This window comes from Sander lucioperca, chromosome 15 (assembly GCF_008315115.2).
Source record: "Sander lucioperca isolate FBNREF2018 chromosome 15, SLUC_FBN_1.2, whole genome shotgun sequence".
Lineage (NCBI taxonomy): Eukaryota > Metazoa > Chordata > Actinopteri > Perciformes > Percidae > Sander > Sander lucioperca.
This window is the reverse complement of record NC_050187.1, coordinates 13,391,295-13,405,386: the sequence shown is the minus strand read 5'-3', so window position 1 is coordinate 13,405,386 and position 14,092 is coordinate 13,391,295. Positions and strand designations below refer to the sequence as shown.

Here is a 14,092-nt window from a genome sequence, read left to right as displayed (position 1 = left end):
TCAACGATGAAAAATAATGTATAAGCATGCATTTACACCAGGTAGTATATGTCTATTGCTATTGTACACATACAATATACAAATGTACAGAACAAGTTAGCTGATTAAGAAATGTGCATGATTTGACAAAAGTTTAAATTTAAAAAGTTTCCCATTAAAATAGAAATGTTGCTCCTGATACATCTTAGATATTTTTTTGGTTTATGAAAACATTTGGAAAAAAAAAAAAAGCTTTTTGTTGTGTGTATTTACATTATGAACAGGGATGAGGAAAGACGATGTGCAAATCTGATTCCATGCAAGCAGTTGCATAATGTAGCTTAGGTGCTTGAGTGAGGGGATTTAAAAAGAAAGACCAGGGACTCATGGCTTCAATGAATGACTCGGTCCATTCTCCACCGCAATAACAAATCACAACACTCTCACTTCAACTCACTGTAAAACACGCGCGCCTATCACAGAAACATTGAACACTGGAAACACAACAACAACCAAAGTTACATTAAGTAGCATCTGGATTTCGACCAAGTCAAAGTCTTGCGTGATGAATCACTGTTCCGTGAGGTGATTTCCAAGTTACCGACCCCCTCCCGAGAAATCCAGGCAACATACAACCAAACTACCCGTTCCAACAATACACGGCACCTCGCCATTCAAGATCAGGATGAAAAGGTCATACTGTTAGTAAACGCAACACAACACCTCATGAAAAATCATGATAGCTATGGAGGAACTCACAACTTTTGGATACTGTTAGGCAAAGCTTTCCAAATTGGAGGTCTGGACTCTTGCAAAGGGTCTCGAGATAAATTTAATGAGATGATGAACAAAATCAGAGGAGGATATATTTTTGCTACACAAAGTTTTTTTTTCTTTTTTTACTTTGCTCGCTTTCGTTGTGAATTGCTGGATAATTTCTAATAAAAACTAAAATCTCAGAAGTTCGAATGACAGCTTGGTTGAACATACTGTACACTACCAATTAGACGTAGCTCTGTTTTAGGGATCAAAAGCTAATACAAACTGGGAACCATTGCTGTAAGCTACAGTAGGTCTTAAGTTAATGATGCATTTAAGACACTGTTCAATAAAATCAAGAGGCCTGCTCCTCTGCATCCCATCAATAGAATAAACTAATTATTGAAAATTATAAATGGTATAAAAAAAAAACGACAACACGGTATCCCCTTGGACAAAATAAACACTGGTGTGTGTGAGAAATGCAACACTGGGTCTAAACTAATGTGGAATCAAAAACATGTCTCTTCCCACAAATGCCAACTTGACATTGCCTAAAAGCCAACCAAAGGAAAAAAAAAAAAAAACACAAGTAAACTTGAATAATGTAACAAGTGCAATGCAATGAGGTCTGTGTGCAAATTCACATCATTTGCAAAATTCACCATTTCATTGACAACATGTGGTGGCGGTGGATGGTGACGTCTTTGGGTGATGGTGATTGTTAGGTGAGCTTTGAGGAGCACAAACATTTAAAGACAATCTTAGGAAAGACGGGGGAAAACAAATAAAGTAAATAACATCTGCTAAGTCAGTCCCTACTTTGACCGTTTTGATTCATTTGATCGTAATATGACATTAGTTAAAAAGGCCACCTGAAAGCAAACAAATAAATAAGAGGACTTTAAAATATATGTGGTGCAGTATCGTAAATACTACAGTTGAATGGGTGTGTAACTACAGGTACATATAGGGGTTGAAGGCAGTGGGCTCTCTTTTTCTCTCTACAGCCTCTTGTCTTCAAACAGACAACATGTGAGGAGTTAAGATAAAAATGTTTCATTAGGAAACAATCTTCTGTAACTGAAAGGTGCGATTTTCACACTAAGGCAATGACCATTACAAATGGGTGATAATGGGACAGAAAATAAATACACAAACATCTTTTTTCCTTGATAGAATAATTACAGGGTTATCTTTCAGCTGGTGAGAAAGAAAGGGGGAAGGAGTGAGAGTAAATGCAGAGGCTGACAAAAAGTCCAGTGACCATCTCTCTGCACCTCCGCCCCGATCTTCCTCCTCGTGTTCCTCTGCTGGCTGGGCAGTGTTGGTGCTCCGACCTTCATAAAAACAAGACCAAAGACTCTTTTTTTTTTTTTTTTTTTTTATAGCGGAGCCCGAGAGGCCAGAAGAGGGGGAGCCATGAACCCGTCCGTGCGGGCTTTAACAGTCTTGCCTTGCAGGGATGAGCTGAGTTAGTGGTAATGTTTTGCCAATCCTGTGACACCAGTACCACCACACCCCAAAGGCCCAGTTTAATCCCAACAGGTCTGCCTGGCTGAGGCAGATGGATGAACAGCAGGACGATTACGGTGAGGCGGCGGCAGCCGCGTGGTATTTGACGAAGGCGATGGCTGCCAGCTCTTTGCAGAACTCCTCCAGTACGATCACTCCCTCCAGCAGAGTCATGTGGTCGATGCTGCAGCAAGAACAGACAGAAAGGTGAGAATGGGACCTCCTCGAAAATGAGACGCTACATCTCAAGGAGCTATCCTTCCAATAACTTCAAATTCAAGCGCATGCCAAAAGTCAACTCAGAAGTGAAGAGCACAGAAGCGCGTAGAAGTACGTACTTGATGCCCTCTGGCTCCAGACCTAATAATCTCTTCCTCACGAGCAGCAGTTTGGGTGTGAAGTCTGGGATGCGCTGAATCCTCAACATGAGATCTCCCACCACCTAACACACACACACACACACACACACACACACAAGAGGGCAAAGCAGTTACCAAAACACAACAGCACTGCTTCCATCTCTTGGTAAAGGTGCCACGCTTGGAACTCATTACTACACTCATTGGAAACACAACTGTAACTTGCATAAAGAAACTAGACCATCAACAAATCTACACTGTCATTTAGACTGGGCGCTACTGGGATAGTTTTAAAAGAAAAATAGTTGGGACTGATTCACAGAACAAAATCAGTACAGAGGTGCAGTTCATCCAGTAAGAAGCAGGTCGAGTAGCAGCACGCTCACGAGATTAATAAGAGGGATTTGCACTATCAACACCACTGGAATGAGATACAGGCCAACAATTGTTTCAAACACAACTATTTGTTGCACCAAACATTTAGAAATACAATATCAAACAATTTAAGATACTACACAACAACAACAAAAAAAAATCAACACAAGCAAGAAACCTCAAAGCACCCAAATAACAGCGATTGTTAAGCTTTGGTAGTGGTAGTGTCTAGGATAACCACTATCATCCAGACGGGAGACTTACCCTGACGATGACAGAGAACAGAGACCTGCAGCCAGGGGCCAGGTTGATGTAAGGGTCCAGCAGGTACTCGTGCAAGTGGGGGTGTGGAAACATAGACAGCTTGGACAGCACCGCGGTCACCTGCAGGTTGACATCGTACGGCTGGAGGACAGAGAGGGCATCACAGATGAGACTACTGACCATTACAGGGAACTAAAAGATGTCCTGTGTGTCCAACAAGGGCCAGGAATAATTAACAGTCTCACAATAGTCAGAAGCTTTTAATGACAGACTCGTCAATTAATACAGCGCTCCCTTTTAGATTTCATTTCCTACTAGAAACCCATGAGCTGCCAAAATGTGCATTGCGCTTTTGAATCCCCATTAGTTCTCTTGATAATTTTCAACTAACATCATTTTGTCAAGTGAGTTTATGGCAAAAGCTCATTATTTTTGCTGTTATATAATTAAAGCATTATGCATAATCAGCAGTTAAGTTGCATCATCTTATTTTCCTCTCCACTGTCCATTAGTGGGCCTCATTTACGCTAAAATTGCAGTCAACAGTGTTCTCTTGCAGCAAGAAATAGGGAAAATTGTTTTAAACCAATCTGCTCCTTCAAAAAAAAAAAAATATATATATATATATAAAAACACAATAAAAACAGAAATGATTGGTTTGACCTTAAATAACATTTTCAGCTGATTTGCATGCAGAAAGCTTAATTAATCTACTGGAATGTCAAGCTACTAGCTAGATTAACCAGTTTAGCACTCATCTCACAAAACCTTGCCATTTCTTAGATCTATGTATTTCCAACAACTAAAAGGCAGTTGAATTTTGATTCAGGTGGCGCTCCATAAACAGCAGGCTACCTGCTCCAGGCACCTTTTCTGTGGGTGTCTTGCTATTCAGACTTGTGGACTAGAAGATCTTAAGCAATGCAACCGATATTTCATACAGATATTCCATACAGATATTCCATTACATTGTTATTACACGAAAGCATGCTGCTGTTCTGAATGATGATGATGAATTACTACAGATGTTTGTTATATGGTGGATCAAACCGACCTGATCTAGGATGCGACCCATCCTGTCGAAGAGGACCTTGAGGAAGTGGCCCTCGAAGAACGGGCTGTCCAAGTTACACTTCTCCAGCGGCTTTGGATTTCCCCTCCAGTCCCACCGCTGGCAGACCCCACAATAGTCCCTGAACTGAGGAGAACAATTCACCTACACTTAGCATATCTTTTACTAGTGACACATACAAAACTGATGAGCCACAGTCTGAGTTCCAAATCAAATACTTTTTCTTTTTACTTTTAGTATGTACTGTTGCATGCAGTATGCATACAATGGGGACATACTACTTCTTCATAACATTGCACCTTGAACTTTGACCCTCTTGCTCATATATGTTGCGCAACGAGTTGTGTGACAGAATTGCCAGAAAAGCATGCTGCCTTGCATACTGCAAAATCTAATCAGATGCAGTAGGACATCCTAGTATTTCTGACATAATGCATTTGTCATATTATGTATTGGGACATACTGAATCTTTTTCTGGCATACTAGCCTAAATAGTATGGATATTGGAACACAGGGTTTATCCATGGACTTGCCTCAGCAATTAGTTAAAGGGCGAAAGACCTGGGGACAAACACTAAACCAGAATGTTCAGCTTGCTGTTAGTCTAGTGCATCTCAAGCCTTAAACATACTGTAGAATGAGCCTTACCTGTCTGTGTGCATCTCTGAGGTAGGTGTCATAGCCTGTGCCTTCAACATGATAAGATGACTTCGCCTCATCCGGCACCAAACACAGGAAACTGCAAGCAACAGAACTTAACAGTTAAAAAAAAAAAAAAGAACACTCCACATGACGTACGTTGTATTGGGAGCAGACTGTGTACCTGTTGACAATTTTGTGGACCTCCGTCTTCCCGTCACACTTTGAGTGGTCAGGACTCTGTGGGGGAGAGGAGCTGAGCCAATCAGAACCAGACAGCCGGCTGTCTGGAGAGAGGTCATCACCAAACAGTGGATCCTCCTCAAGGTCTCTGTAAAAAATATTTATTTTTATGAAAACATATTCTGATTTGGATCAGTTACTGATGTTAACTTTTCATTTGGTTTTATGCATCTCTCAATGTAAGCCATTATAAGTTCTACTCCCCATTCTGGTATGAGATGAAATGAGAAGTCCACTTTGTCAGTACTCTTATGTCTAGTTAAAAGGGAGAAATATGTGGGGTTTTTTTATGGAATGATGGGCTGGCATTTCAGGGCTCTTTGGGCTTGCATGGCCCCTTTGAGTTCTGGTATGTAATGTGGAAAGTGAATGAATGTCTACAAAGAGATGAAGTTTTACTTGGACATGATGTGTTTACTGTATCTGCAAGTATGTTTACGGTATGTCTGTAGAGGGTGAACTCATCTCCCCCTCTACAAACAACAATCATGTCATGTTAACCTGGTATTTTGGTGTTGCATTTTAATACCTTTGCATGAACACTAATAAGCCATGTAACACTGCATTCACGTAAAACAACATCAATAAACTAGCAAACTATTGCTCATTATGCATCAACTGATCATTTAAAAGTTATCAGTGGCTGACATGCATTTCCCACTAACCATGGCTTAAAATGATTGAACCAAAAAATAAGGACAAGTTTAGTTGAATTGGTGGCACATTCGAAAAACACAGCTAGTAGATGCATTCACTTTATTTCCACTGTTGTGTTTTTGTGCAGATGATTTTTCCAGGCAGGATTTTAAGGCAGGCCCTTACACAGCATCATGGGGCTGCCCGTTCTCCAGGGGCTCCCGCTCCTCCTGTGGTTTGTTCTCCAGGTAGTTCCTCTCTTCCAGGCTACGCAGCAACAAGCTGTGGAGGATGTGCTGGCTGGGCTTCTGGATCAGATGCTCAAACAGCCGCAGCGTCATGATGCTGATCTGGGGACAGAGAAGGAGGAATAGGCTTAGCTCCCGCTATAAACCCAGAGTAACATGCCAAGGATTTGCTCACCGACATGAAAGTAGGCAGTGGCTGTTTCAAACATCAAGGAGATGATTCATCTCTCTTTTGTGTGATAAAAACATGTGCAATGGCTCTGTCAAATACTAATTAAAATTCAGTGTGCTCGTCATATGAGTCACTGGAACTCAGAATACTTGAAGGGCAGATGGCCAATTGTGCTTTTGAATGCCAAACAAGTAAAAGAAGTTAGGAATTCATGATACACATTTATGTGATAACGAGAGGGTGAAATAAAAAAATAAATAAAAAAGACCTTAATGAGTATGATCAGCAAGACATAAATGATGTTAAAGGTACTTTCATTAGCAGGACCAGGTACCTCATCTGACAGGTGGTCGCAGTGCTCGATGAGTCTGTGTCTGAGTGGATTCTGAGCCATAGTAGCTTGAGTCTCTGGCTCCCTCTCCTCTCCCAGCAAGAAGTAAATCATCTCCTGCAGTAACGCGTCCGACGTCACCTGCCTGATGATCCTGTTCAGCAGGGCAGTGGAGGTCAGGATGCCCACCTCGGACCTATGTGCACCCACAAACGCACCACATGTTAATGAGCAGTCACGAAACATAACACACTGACAAGACTTAAGAATTTCAATAAAGGATGATTGATTGGTGATTCAAAGCTTGACTCACGTCTGCATTAGCTGTGGTTCCATAACAGACACAAAGAATTTTTCTCTCACAGCTTTTGCCATCACTGCAGCTGCTGACTGGAAGACAGTGAAGTAAAACACACACAAAAAAAACGTACTTGAGCCTTCTGTGGCTTTCAGGCACAAAAACAACTTCAAGTTCTTTTATTGTATCGATTCTGACTACAATGTGACACATCAAAACAGTGAGTCAGCATTGGTTAAGGACCTTCTGAGCCTCCTTGATGAGTTGATCACAGTAATCTAGCCAGGACAGGAAGGAGATGAGAGCCCTCTTCCCTGTGAAGACGGCAGCATCCTCCTTCAGGTTATACACGTCCAGACTGAAAAATAGAGAAAAAAGGTTCAAACATTAAAGGCTTGATGCAACTCTACCATTTCATCCACTGGAAATAGCATTTCACAGAGAATGCTATTTATGGGCTACCTGCTCAAATTAAAATCAAAGTTTCAGATGATGACACAACTAAAATGTCTGCAAGACAAGACGTTAAATATGTGGTTATAGAAAGTAAACACTAGAAAGAAAAGTACCCCCAGTTGACCGACTCCACTGTCTCAATGTCCAAGGGGTCCATGGACTGTGGCAGGGCTTTATAGAAGGAGACCAACCTGTCAGTCAGGAGCTCACAGAGCTCAGTGTTTTCAGTTAAACACTTGGCAGCTGCAGGCTCTGGTAAACTGACCAGCAGCATCAGGCCCTCACATGCCTTCACCACTATCCTGCCATCCTGAGTAGGGAAGAAATGCATACAACTCATGAATACAAACATTCAAGTCAAATAAAGAAAAAGACATACAAGCCAAAATTCCTTGCGTGGGGATTACTTACAGGGCTCTTTGTGAGGTTGAGCAGCGAGGTGACAAGATTGTAATTGTTGCCGTTATTATGGTTACTGCTTGGACTAGAGGTAGAGGCAGCAGCTGCAGCCTGAGGCTCCTCTGGGCGCTCGGCCTGTTCCTCTGCCCGAGACTGACCAGTGTCTGGAGCCAACACATTCTCCTTCACCACCTCCGTCCCTCCAGGAGTCTTTGTATCAGGTCTCTTTGACTTGTTCTGCAAATAACATCCGAAATAAAATATATTCTCTGAGCTATGTGCTTAGAAATCCTGCAAGGCTCTTACTTTTGCTAGTAATATATACTGATTAATATTTATGAATTTGCTGCTCAACTTTTTCCTTTCTCTCCCTGGTGTCATAGCAACTCACCTCAAGGAAGAAGTCGACAAGGTATGGGTCCTGCTTCAGTTTGGAACAGACTATACAAAGGAACTGAATCTCTTCATTTTCTGTGGGAGCAGCCAGCACCTCCCCACACAGACGGATCAGTTTCTGAAAGAGGAATGTCACAGCCACAGGAAAAACAAGTTACGAATAAGTTACATAACCTGTCGGTTAGCGGACCACTTTGAGGAGGACTGTTAAAAATACACTGAAATCCAGACTGCATCACTTCTCACCTGTACAGGTCTGTGGACATTGATGTGTGGCAGGAGAGGTTGACGAATGTGTGCTAGCAGCTTTGTGTAGAAGGTAAGCACCTGCTGCTTCATCCCTGGAGGACACTGATGGAAAAAAAAAATCACACAAACAGAATATGTTACAATTTATGTATTAACAATATTGATGTGTCCCCACCCTGCGTGGAAATGTAGCTCAGTGCCGATTAATTTAAGAGTCTACCAAATTGTGCATTCACATCCAATCATCTGTGAGTGGATTGCACGCTCAGTGTTGTGTCCCTCCGCCCCACTTAATTATCAACCTAGTTTTCCACTAGATTTCATCCAATACTACATATACTTGTAAAAGATGCCATTTCGTGATATGCATGTTTTCCTGGAGGTATAGTTCATGTAGTTACCAATGCATGACTGCCTTACATCTGCCTTGCCCAAGGTGTAGAGAGTCTCCAGGATCTTATGATGTAGGAGATACTCCATGCAGGGTCCTGTCTCTCCAGACTCCCTTTCCCCTTCCTCCTGGGTCAGGATGTCCAGCATCTGTTCCAGGTGGGATGGGATGTTGGTGTCTGTGACTGGAGCTTTGTCATCTAACAGAGAGAAGCATGTCAGAACCACTCTATGTCCACGATGTACAAACATTAACTGCAAGTTCTTCTAACCACTCCACCTCTGCACAGTTTTTCCTTTCCTATGTTTATTTTCTTTCTGCTCACAGCTCTTGTGGGGCGTTTGCTTCAATCCAGATGAAAAAGGTTCATGGTTTTGATCTAAGGCAGTCCATGTTATTTTCTGATTCACTTTGTTGTGCATAGCAAAAGCGATAATATAGGCCTAATCAATTTAATCCTTGCCAAATGTTGGTAGCACTAGATTATCTGGCTGACATTGTGAACACTTTCCTAGGTGGCCTTAGAGTAAAACCCTATTACTGGTTTTACATGTAAACACATTTCTTGTGAAGCATGTGCAGGTGGCGAGTTACTGACAACAGTCTGTTAACACATTAGCAAAACCCAGTAAGGGAGAATGACAGAAAACAATGGGGCTATCCCACAACCCTGCATGTGATAGAATGACTGCTGGCAAATAGTAATAAATAGGGCAAAATTGTGCATGGGGGGCCACATCAAGTCAACAATGTTGCAAAGACACAGAAACATAATATTTAAAATTTCAATTGTTCAAAGCCAGGGGAATTTAAAACTGAAGTCCAGGTCAGTTATTAGAGTGAAATAATAATACTGTGTTTCTATAGAGTAGCTATCCTTGTTCGTCACCAATTATGCACAAGTTAACAGGTGTGGGTCAATTATATCATAACCAGGTAGGATACACACATGCATGTCATGCTGAATGTAACAAAGCACACAATGGCAAAAAATATGATCATTAATGAAGATAAATTACAACAACAGCTTTTATCAAAATGACCAAATCATTTTTTGTCATAATATATCAAGTTCTGAAAAATCAGTGAATAAATGCCCCTGAAAACAAGCTCAGCCACATAATACACAAAGTACAGCTAATCCCCCATCAGCTGTTCAGAGTGAATTTTGTTAAACTGGCCTAACTAGAAGAACTGCTGCAAAGAAGTTTCAAGCTCGTTTGGAGTGAAGAATAAGAGAAGGAGACTTTGCTGGTCCAAAATATACACAGACTAGATGGCAGTAGTTCATGTGGAAGTTGTCTTCACACTGGGTTTAACCAAAAAGCCCATCTTAGATGTACTTTCCCATACGCTTTACAGGCGTAAAGCATGAGTTTACTTGCGCAGATTCCACAGGAAAACAATAAGGAAGCATCCATAGTCTGTATTTCTTGATAAACATTCCCTTTGCACTGCCTGTGTTTATTTTATAGTGGTGCTAAATGGGGAGGTGATTAATTAGTTGATCAACAGCAAATTTGATGATCAATTATTTATCGTAGTTGAGAAAAAATGAGATGCGTTTGTTGGATAAAGCTTAAAAATGCGGTCCTTTGCTTGCTTTTAAATTAAGCAGGTTTCAGGCAACTCTGATGGATCAGGTAAGTTGTAATGTGCACTAATCTTCTTTTAAAATACAGACTATTGACAATAAGTGTATTAATTAACAGTGAATGCACTGTTATCTGTAACTAGTTACATTCCGTATGAACAACTTGTGTACAAGCTTAGTTTCCTGCTACTGTACTCAAACTTTACACTGGTGCCATTCAGACTTTTCTTACCAGAAGTCTCAATGTAATAATGTGTAATGGCCTTCCAGTGATAGACAAAGTCCTCCTGCAAGGGCAACGATGGGGCAAGCTGAAAAAGAAGAAAATGCAAACATAAGCATATTATATGTTTAAACTGGTGGCCAAGAGAGACCACTAATTATTGTCATAGCAACATGTTTATCTATTCCATTCACTTTCAAACAAAGACTGAGAAGACTGGTTTGTTGTAGGAAAATGTGTTATGTCTTCTAGCATAATCTTCAAGATTTCAAAATCTTCTCAGTGCTGAAATAGTACCGTTCCGCTGCAAGATGACTTTGTTCAATGTGTTGAAAATGTTAAATAATGGGGATAAACTTTCACTATTGAGTGACATAAAGATTTACACTTGTAACGGATCATCTTATCCTCACACACCAACAACCTAACAGAATGTAACAATAACTTAACAACTAATATTAGCCTGAAGTTAAAAGTGTTGGGTCACCTGCCAAACGTCTATTGTTTGAAACCCTTAACGTGAAGCAGCTTGAGAACACTGTTCAGCAGGTTATTACTGGTTTCTAGCTAGCTAGTTAACACTAGCTGGCTGGTTAAAGTGTAACAAAGATTTCCAAAAAACTGTGCGAGATAACACACATAATATCCCTTTATTAACGGTATAACATTTGCACAACATCAAACACGTCTGTCGTTTCGACACCACGTCTCATAAACCACTGTTTGAAACGAGATAGCTAGCTAGCTAGCTAGCTACGGCGTTACTTTAGCTTTTAGGGGCTATCATCAGCTGACATTCGCGGCTAACTAGCTAGCTCAGCTTGCCAAACTACCTTAAACACAGACGACTTGCTGTAGTGAAGAAATGACAATAAGGACATATGTTAATTAGTTAGTTATATAAACGAGCAGAGAAAGAAACACACCCACAGATAGCTATATAATCGATTACAAAAACAAACAACAGGGCAAACAAACACAAAACGCTAACATTAGCTTATGCTAATTAGTTAGCTCGCCAGTTAGCAACATATCCTGAATGCTGACGTTATGATGATGTCTGGGCGACCAAAGGCCTCTTTCAACCAAAGTAGACGATACACAAAAGCAAGCTAATGGATAAATATATGCTGTTGGTAAAAAAAATAAAAAATAAAATAAAAAAAAACTCACCGCTTCCACAGCGTGCTGAAGAATTGACGTAAATTTGGAGAACATTTTGTTCTTCGACTGGACTAGTTTCTCCCGAGAAGACCTAGAGAATTCCTCTATCTTCTTCTTCCTGTTGTTACCGCCTCGATCCAGATTGGAGGTTTCATATAATGACCCTTGTAACAAAAGAATAAAGATAAGCAATAAAACCCTAACACGTTGTTAGCCACAGGTCTTCACAGGCCTGGCTCAACCACTGTAAACAAGACGTCTACAGACTCAAGTAACGTATGCTCACTTTGGACACGGTGGCACTTCCTTCGCCAAACGCTACTGTTTTAATCCACCAGAGGACGCAGGCATACAAGGCAACAGTTTATAATTAGGCTACTGACAACGATCATTGAATACAAATGAAGACAGCGACAATACATTCAAGCAGGGACGGTTGTCAATATTTCAGCTTGGAAACAACAATCAATAAGCCTACTTCAAATATAAAGCAAGTATGGGATTCCGAAAACCAATCCTATTGGCTATGTTATATGGAAAATATCCGATGAGCTCTAAAATCAATTATGCTAAATGACACACGTGGATGTGGGCTATTTCTCTGTTATTGCAGTGTTTTTCCCACATAGAGCGGAGGTTATGCTTGCCTAAAGTGTCACTAGGCTACTTTAGGATAAAATTGAGGTGTCCTCGTAGTCTAGTGAATAGCCTATTGCCAAATATTTTCCGTAAAGTAGCAGGATAAATGGAAAAAAAAATGAAAAATAACTGCTACAAAGTGCCTGTCAACTTTGTAGCTCAACTACCACGTCCATAACAGCACAGTCATCCCAGACAAAAACTATTGCTAGCCGGTTTAACGTTTAGGCGACCCGACATCAGCTGCCTGCAGGCGAGGAATTTCAAGAATGATTGGAATTTATAACTCCGTAATTCTGCGATATTATGTTCACATATGGACATGAAATGGAAAATAAGAAGGATGCTGTCTGTTCCAGGACACGCCCTGTCGCTGGAAAGTGCTCTCCATCGCGCAGTCTAGTATAGTCTGCCAAATCGCAGGCTGAATGCTTCCCCTGCGTTTAAACCCATTAAATGACAGTCAAAAACTTAAAGTCGGCCTACAGATAATATCAGCCTCTCAAACGGTCTTTTCCCCTCCTTCAAAGCTGCACCAGGGCATATCCTCGTGGAAATCTCGGCAAAGAAAGAGAGGCTCTACCTACCGGGCATGTCTGCTAGAGGTGAGTATCTTTTGCCGCAGAAGCCTTCATAACAATACCTATACAGGGGAAAAGTCTCTTAATTTTTGTAGAGGAGGGGGTCTTGGTTCAAGGATGGATGCAATGGAGAAGAGAGCCCATTTGCGTCGTCTTTCCGGAGGATCAGGCTGTGATAATGACACTGTTAGTATGTAGGTTAGCTGAAACTACAGCTTCCACTGCTGCAGCCCTCTCTAGACAGCCTACAACTTATTCTGTTGATATGAACACTCTGTTGCAACCTATAGCCTACATAGATCACACCTTTTCCTTAAATCCCAGCTGTTATGATGAACCTCACTTTATGGCTGTTTCTTTTAACATTTGATATTAATCAGAGATGATGCATGTCATTAGTTAAAGAATGTGCACGCCCTAATTGTTGCCTAAATGAAAGCTGTTGATGGTGGACTTGTAGCATATGATGTTCATTCTTAACTGGTTGATTGTGATACAATGGAGTATTGGAATTTAAGTGCCATTGTACTGTACCTGTCATGCATTTAGCTGGTGATGTGACAAGAAGTGCCATCTTTTTGGAAACAGATGCACAAATACAAACTATCATTTGGTGCAACAATCTCAACCTGTCTGACTAGAGAAGATGTTTTCAGGCAGAACATGTTTGTACCCATCAGGTGGGTCTTTGTGGATTTGTGACAGGTGGCTGTGTTCTCTGGCAGAAGAGATAAAGAGCCTCCAGCTGCTCCTGCTATACCTTGTGTGATCAGATGATCTGACTGACTGATTGAGAGTTGGATAGAAGCAAAGAAGTTGCAACCTGACCTCAAGGTTATTATATTAAATCTGCAGTTGGATTTATCATGACGGGTCTGATCCAGTTATGAAACATCAACATTTTATAAAGAGATTTACTCCCTACAGACTATGTATGGTTGGGCCTGTGTAGCAAGACGGCTTTGAACTGATGTGGCCTATCTGTCCTCCATGGCTGCTGGTGGAAATCGATGGAGTCCACTGCTTGACGGCCCCCCTGTGGTACATAGATCTGATTAGCACCCTTAAGCCCCTGCAAACAGCCAGTCATTATTCATGAGAACTACACCC

General features: G+C 41.1%; 2 protein-coding genes across 4 annotated transcripts in view; one reads left to right on the top strand and one right to left on the bottom strand.

Moving 5' to 3' along the window:
• Nucleotides 1-191: 191 nt before the first annotated feature.
• Nucleotides 192-13,006, bottom strand: fam160b1 (family with sequence similarity 160 member B1). 3 transcript variants are annotated; one of them, XM_035992542.1, is made up of 18 exons: nt 12,989-13,006; nt 11,772-11,926; nt 10,608-10,686; nt 8,811-8,980; nt 8,388-8,492; nt 8,137-8,259; nt 7,758-7,982; nt 7,460-7,656; nt 7,134-7,248; nt 6,906-6,982; nt 6,596-6,788; nt 6,028-6,191; nt 5,147-5,293; nt 4,972-5,062; nt 4,306-4,449; nt 3,252-3,392; nt 2,592-2,695; nt 192-2,437 (listed from the first exon to the last, which is right to left on the bottom strand). In XM_035992542.1, the coding sequence occupies exons 1-18, from the start codon at nt 12,993-12,995 to the stop codon at nt 2,326-2,328; spliced, it is 2,349 nt and encodes a 782-aa protein (XP_035848435.1). In that variant the 5' UTR covers nt 12,996-13,006; the 3' UTR covers nt 192-2,325. The 3 variants fall into 3 exon arrangements, with proteins under 3 accessions (XP_035848435.1, XP_031140171.1, XP_031140172.1); XM_031284311.2 differs by lacking the exon at nt 12,989-13,006 and adding an exon at nt 12,049-12,190; XM_031284312.2 differs by lacking the exons at nt 10,608-10,686; nt 11,772-11,926; nt 12,989-13,006 and having other exon boundaries at nt 8,792-8,980.
• Nucleotides 12,761-14,092, top strand: part of ablim1a (actin binding LIM protein 1a) — a 45,596-nt gene continuing 44,264 nt past the window's right edge. Inside the window, exon 1 of the mRNA XM_031284302.2 lies at nt 12,761-13,006. Coding sequence (XP_031140162.1) covers nt 12,994-13,006 — 13 coding nt within the window. The 5' untranslated portion in view covers nt 12,761-12,993. The remainder of the gene's footprint in view (nt 13,007-14,092) is intronic.

Coding starts and splice junctions, on each gene's coding strand:
- fam160b1 (XM_035992542.1), bottom strand. Junction 6,192..6,595: donor GCGACCACCTGTCAGATGAG/GTACCTGGTCCT, acceptor CTCTGTCCCCAG/ATCAGCATCATGACGCTGCG. Junction 2,696..3,251: donor TGTTCTCTGTCATCGTCAGG/GTAAGTCTCCCG, acceptor TGTGTGTGTTAG/GTGGTGGGAGATCTCATGTT.